Genomic DNA, 6562 nt, shown 5'->3' with positions numbered 1-6562 from the left:
GAAGAACAGGGGCTTCCTAAGGTGGTCCAGGCTTGTCTCTGCAGAAGTAATGCAACACCACTGTAAGCAACAGCTTTAATTGAATGATTTCCATCAACTCCACGTGAAGTCTCTAGCCATCACAATTCCATAAAGTACGAAACATGAACTTCCAGGCCGTGGAGACAGAAGGAGCCCCAAGGGCGGCACCTTCCTACCCGGGTTGCTTCGGGGGCAGGGAGCGGGGAGGTCTTTTCGTTTGTCTGTTTTTAACTGAGCCCCTCCTGTCAATGTACAAAAGAATTATTCTGACTGATATCACAGAGTACTGAAACAGTGGACTAAAAAGCAAGTACTATTCTATGTGGGGGGAGGTGGGAGAGAGAACGAGTCCTTCCAAGCAGGAGGGGAGGCCCTTGGTGGACGCTTCTGTGGCCTGGGCCCAGCAGGGTCACTCACGCTGCTCCATTTTTACTTTTGGTGGTCTCAGAAAGGTTCGGTTTTTCTTCTCTTTCTTCTCCTTTGTGTTTGCTTGGAAATTTCGCCAGCTGTCCACTCGGCCATCTCGACTTTTCCTCAAAGTTTTTCTGCCACTCGCTTTCTCTTTGGCTTTTTCTTGAGCTTCAATCTCTTCTTCCCTTTGCCGTTTCCTTTCATGTATCTCTTTGGCCTCTCTTTCTTTCCTTTTAATTTCCAGTTCAGCAAGAGTTTCATGGTCTGCTTATATACTGCTTGTCTGAACAGCTTGGGTCATCCTCCTCCACGTTTGTGGGTTTCCCTTCTTTCTTCGGTTGTTTTCGCTCTTTCACAGTGTGTTGGTCCACGTATTCTTTTCCTGCCTGAACTACATCAGTGCCCTCTTCTTTTGTTCCTGATCCAGTAGCGACTTGTAAGCTTTGCCCACAGCTTCAAAAGCCTTTTGTGCTCTGTCAGCATCGTCTTGGGTTTTGTCAGGATGCACCAATAGCGACAACTGCCGAAATCTCTTTTCTAGATCTTCATCTGTCACTTCAGGATCTATCTGAAGAACCTCAAATGGGTTCAAACTGAAGTAGGAGGAGTCAGGACGGGTCAGTCTTTCAATCTGATTTTTGGATGTTAAAACCGAGTCTCTCTTCTCTATTTGTTTGACCTCACTATAAAAGGTCATAAACGCCTCCTCCATGCCGCCCCCGCTGTCCACAGGCCCGCTCTCCCCAGAAGCCGCCATTTCCCCAGCCCGCCACGGGCTCACGTTGTGCCCACCACGATCAAACTTCCTGCTTCTAAGCCCCAATGATTGTCCTATGTCCTTCATGAAAATCTACCAAGATAACCTCTTCGAAACTCCAGAAAACTAGCTGCCATAACCTTGAGCTTGGCCTCTTTCTCTTGAATTTCAAGGCCCCTTGAAGCCACCGTTTCAATTCAAGCTTTTGTTTTAAGGCACCCCACTGAGACTAAGACAAATGTATTAAGAACTTGACTGCAGCCATCCACCAGAGACACGGTTGTTTACACCTATTTGTGTGACATCTACCCACGTCTGGATGAACGGAGCCCCACGACAGCACTTTCTCCTTACCCTTGTGTACGGGTCACTGAGAAAAGATCAACAATCGGAAAAGAACACCTCCTGTCCACCGACCAACACCACCAGCTCTCCTCCACTTTTGCCTGGGTCCCAATGTCTCTCTTACTCAAGGACACTGCAGCAGCAATTCCCTCCCCTTTCCTTCAATTGTCCTTTCAACAAAAACATGCTGCAATTTCTTCACCTTTTAAATCCCTTGACCTCACCTTCCCAGGAACTGCCTCACTTGCTTCTCCCTTCCCCTTCAGAGACACTGAAAAGTCTGCCTATCCTTCCGCTTCTTCCCACCTCCCTTTCTCTCTGGAATGGATGCCATCGGGATCAGGCCTCATCACACCACTCAGGCAGCTCAAGGCTAAAGATTCATCTCCACATTTCCTTATCTTGTGGTCAATTTTCAGTCCTGCCCTTGGCCTGTAGGACCACCCACTGATCTCACATGAGCTGTTCACTAGCCGCCCACGGGCCACTCAGAAATTAAATTATACCCAGACCACCCATGGACCACACACTGCCCACTTCTGCAATCTTTTGCTGGTTCCTCAACACTCAACTCTGAGATCAGTCCTCTAACCTCTCCTCTGTAGTTCCACTCGCTGCCTGGCTTACATAATAGTTTGCTTCAGCATCTCCCCAATTGAGAAAATAACCTACTTAATGAACAAGACAATATTTGGTTCAGTGATGTGGTCCAGATTCCTACGTGATTACTGACACACAGCAAGTGAGGAGTACATGTGAGCAGAATGGTCCATTCCTGCATGAATGGAGCTATAAACAGTTGTTTTACGCTAACACACATGAAACAGTACAAACACCAGGGTAAACTGATTTAGCCAATCCCTTAATGATTTAAGTCGTTTCCTAAATTCTCTAACTACAAACACTGCTGTTAAGCATCCTTCTATGTTAACCTTTGTGCGCTTAGACAGACACCCCTAAGAAACTAGGAGTAAATTAAGACTAAAGATCTGAGCACCTTACATTTTGGTATTCTACTAGGCAAATATCATTGTCATCTTTTATTTCAAAAGTACTTGTACTTCCAGACTAGCTCCCTATTTGCAATAATCTTTCATAATCCATGACTATCTGATTACCTTCTTCCACTAGGAAAAGTATTTACAACCTTCGAGGGAAAGAGGCAAAGTTCCACACCAAATTAATTCTCTACTTCAGCCATCTTACTCTGCCACCTCCTGCTCCCTACTCCCCAAGTACCAATAAACCAGGAGGTGGGAATCTGATCTTGCGCTTCTTATGTTCCATTAAACACATTCTCAAAGGTCATACCTCATCTCGTCTTCCACCATTAAAAGAAGCGCTAAAGGGTTTGCTGCTGCCGCCGCCCCTTTGAAGAGGCATCTTATTAAAAGTTTTGCTTTTCTGTGAACTGGAGCGACGGGGCTGGTTGCTAAAAGTTTCATTTTTGGGGTAGGAAGGTTCACGTTTACGGTTAAAACGCTTGGATCCATTTGAGTTCTTTCCATCTGAAAGCAAAAAACAAAAAAGGAAGAATTAAGAAATGATCCATAGACCTATCCAATTTTCCTCCACTTCCAGCAAAACGGGTTCAACCAGGGATTGGGCCTTTCCCTACCGTGTAGGAAATCTAAGTTTACCCAGTGCATCAGCACTTTAGGCAAGCTACCACAAAGACCAGGTTTTGACTTTTGTTTGTAACTGATGAAGTCTCAGGGTTCCATTACACAGCATAGTGAGTCTTCAGCCAAGAGTCTCTGCGCCCTCCTCCCCCAGCTTTCTTCATTTATTGCTTACATAAAATTCAGAAGAAATGACAAAGAGGGTAGCCATTACCTAAGGATAAGTGTTGTATTTAGAGGTAGACAGAAAACATCACTTGCCTGTAAATTACTACAGCAGAGTCAATACTGCAAGGGCTTGGCTCAGGCAGACCAGGTAAAACCAAAAGGCATAGAATACAACAGTAATTACTGTATTTCTAGACAACTGAGAAGTTTTAAAATTGACAGACAAAAAGAAATTGAGATTTATAAGCATTTTAAGTTAGCATGTGTTGTCTTATCTTTTTAAAAAAATGTTTCTTCTCCCCGTTGGTAGAGGAGTTAATAGATGGTCACCCCAAGATTGTGGGAAGGGCAGTTGTTGGACCTTGGGTGGGACCCCTGGCTTAGTGGGCGCCCAATGAAAGGAGACCCAGGTCCACCATATATTTAGTACCTCAATGCTCCCCTTGGAATAATATGACAGATATAAAGCTGAGTCAAGGATCTGCCCTTGTAAGAAATGATACAGTAAATTTTTCCCTTACGTCCAATCTCCATGCTCAAGGTAAACGGAGCTCAATCAATTAAGAAATCAATCTGTACAAAGTACTATCTCATGGATTGCAGCTTGCAGCTGTACTATAGTCAGATAAACTCCTCATATCAACAGCACCTTAAACTCTATGACATTGGATAAATTATTGATGTTATCAATGCAATTGCCTTATATCTCAGGATGATCGACAATGTTTTTCTTTTTTTCCCTTTTCGTTTAGGTCTTTTTGTTTTCTTTGGTTGTCATTCTTGTTGGTTTTTGTTTTTGTCATAATATGACCGCCAAAGTAAACCAGAGTTGTTCATAATCTATGGACCTGTAGATGGATTCTGGGCTCACACTTAATTCTAGCCTCAATCATAAAACAGTTAGTTCTTATAACTTGGCCCTGCTTGATATCTGCCTTCAAGAAGAGATCACTGAAGATAAGGGTGCTACAGCAAAGTGTGGTGAAGAAAGCAGTTGGTGTCCGGCTACCAACTGAAATAGTGTCTGGCGTCTTAAAAGTTTGTTAGCCAACACAATTGATGTGTGTATGGATTGCGATAACGGTTGTAAGAGCCCCTAATAAAATGTTTAAAAAAAAAAAAGTTTGTTAGCCATCTAAGTGAGGCATCAACTAAGTCCACATGGAAGAAGCACACAGCCTGTGTTGGATGATCCAAAGATGACGAAAACAAAATCCAAATATGACAAGGGGAAATCATTTGAGCTTAAATTGTGAACACCCAATTTGTAAAAGGCTATGGAGGGCAGTGGGAACCCAAAACCCATCTGCAGAGTACCTAGTCAGACTGAGCCCGACAGATCCCCTCTGGCCACAGGGGAGGGGCTTGAACAGCTTAAATATTTGACAGAGTAGTACACACCTGATCATGGTAGATCAGACTACGGTATGACACTGGGCCACTTGTTTCATGGCAAACACGTCTTCTGTCTTTTGTTTAATATCGTCATATTGTTGGTGATCTTTTCATTTTTACTCTTTATTTTTATCTTTATATTATTATCACATTACTTTCTTCTTTTACTTCATTGTTTTCCTTTGTATTGTGTTTCCCAGTTTATGAAAAACAGAAGTAATGTATGAACAGAGACAACAGCCCAGGAAAGAGTTTATGGGGTGGGGGAGGGAATGGAGGAGCAATCAATGAATGCAGGAGGGGGAGGGAGTACCAGAACTGATTGTGATAAGGACATGCTCTTTTTAAAAGTGACTTAACAATGGGAGTGCATGATATGTGAATTTTATATCACGAAAACTATAAAAAACAAAGAAAACAAAAAACCCAAAGTTACCATGGGTGAAGGAAGAAGAGTTTTTGCTTAGGGGGCCACTGTGTTTATGTTAATGGTGATGGAATAATTTGAAAAAGGACATCAATAATGGTTGCATAACCAAGTGTAATCAATGGCACTGAAGAATACATGTACAAGGTGCTGAATTGAAGAAAATTTTGTTGTAGTTTCCCCACAGGATAAAAAAAAACAAAACAATTACACTAAGAGTGAGTATAAAGAAGAAGAAAATGTGCTAAAATTGATTGTGGTAAGGACTGTACAACTCTCCTTGACATGATTGAACTATTGAATTATAGGATATGTGGGAGAAGTACCAATGAAACTGTTCTAAATAAATAAACAAAAGAAGGAGGTTCACTTCTTAAAACAAAACGAAATCATGTTTCTTGCTTTTCTGGTCCAATTACAAGATATAGGTCCATTTTTTTTTAATCTGGGAAGAATAAATTTAGAGTTACCAGTATTCATGAACAGCAATCAATACCTTTTAACCTTCATTTTATTTGATTTACCACATTTTATCTGTCAGTCTGTAGTTAATCAAACATGCAACTATGATGCGCTGGTGACTGGTGTCAAAGTTGGAAGCAAAAAAATATCTGTAGATGGAAAGATGGCCTTAGTAATAGAGACAAGCCCAGACGTGCACAGTGGAATTTTGCAAAACCAACAGCTTTACATTACAAATACCTTTTCTCAACAACATGCATGGCCACTGTACATGTGGACTGCACAGAAATCAAACTGACTATACATCTGTAGCTAAATAGCAGTCATAACAAGGCCAGCAGCTCACTGTGGAAGAGACCATCAATTGCTCATACTCAAGTTGAAGTTGAAACAAGAAAATTAAAGCAAGTTTGCAAATACCAAATACAATCTTGAGTAAATTTCACAAGAACTCAGAAAGTCTCTCTCTAGATTTGATGCATCAGAACTAGTGCCTGAAGTCCAGACAAGTTGTGAGACGACAAGGAAACAATACACGTCATTAAAAAAGACCAAATGGAGGTCTAGATGGCAGAAACCGCTAAAGGTGAAAGAAGAATTGATGACATAAAAGAACTTAGTATTTCAAAAGGCGGCTCAAGAAGACAAAATGAGGTGTTATGAAACACGCAGAGAGCTAGAGTTAGAAAACCAAGGTGACAGAACTAAAGAAAGTCAAGCCTTGAATTGAAACACTGAAGAACTGATAGGGAAAAATGTGAACAATGCAAGACGCATCAAAAGAAAATGGAAGGTACACAGAATGATTTCAACAAGACTTCGTAGACCTTTAACTATTTCAGGAGGCAGCATTATGATCAAGAGCCAATGCTATTCAAGAAGTTCAAGCTGCAATAAAGTCATGGGGGAAAAAGGCGGCTCTAGGAATTGAGAGAACACCAACTGAGTGTCTCC

At 41.8% G+C, this 6562-nt stretch overlaps 1 protein-coding gene and 1 pseudogene across 1 annotated transcript in view; both read right to left on the bottom strand.

Moving 5' to 3' along the window:
• Positions 1 to 6562, bottom strand: part of RNF10 (ring finger protein 10) — a 42462-nt gene that overhangs the window by 23264 nt on the left and 12636 nt on the right. The window contains exon 2 of the mRNA XM_045296742.1: positions 2846 to 3042. Within this exon, the coding sequence (XP_045152677.1) occupies positions 2846 to 3042 (197 nt within the window). The remainder of the gene's footprint in view (positions 1 to 2845; positions 3043 to 6562) is intronic.
• LOC123522451 lies at positions 31 to 2838 on the bottom strand (annotated as a pseudogene).

The sequence above is a fragment of the Echinops telfairi genome, unplaced genomic scaffold (genome assembly GCF_000313985.2).
Source record: "Echinops telfairi isolate 266 unplaced genomic scaffold, ASM31398v2 ScPeMD7_7412;HRSCAF=8450, whole genome shotgun sequence".
NCBI lineage: Eukaryota > Metazoa > Chordata > Mammalia > Afrosoricida > Tenrecidae > Echinops > Echinops telfairi.
This window is presented reverse-complemented; position numbering and strand designations above follow the sequence as displayed.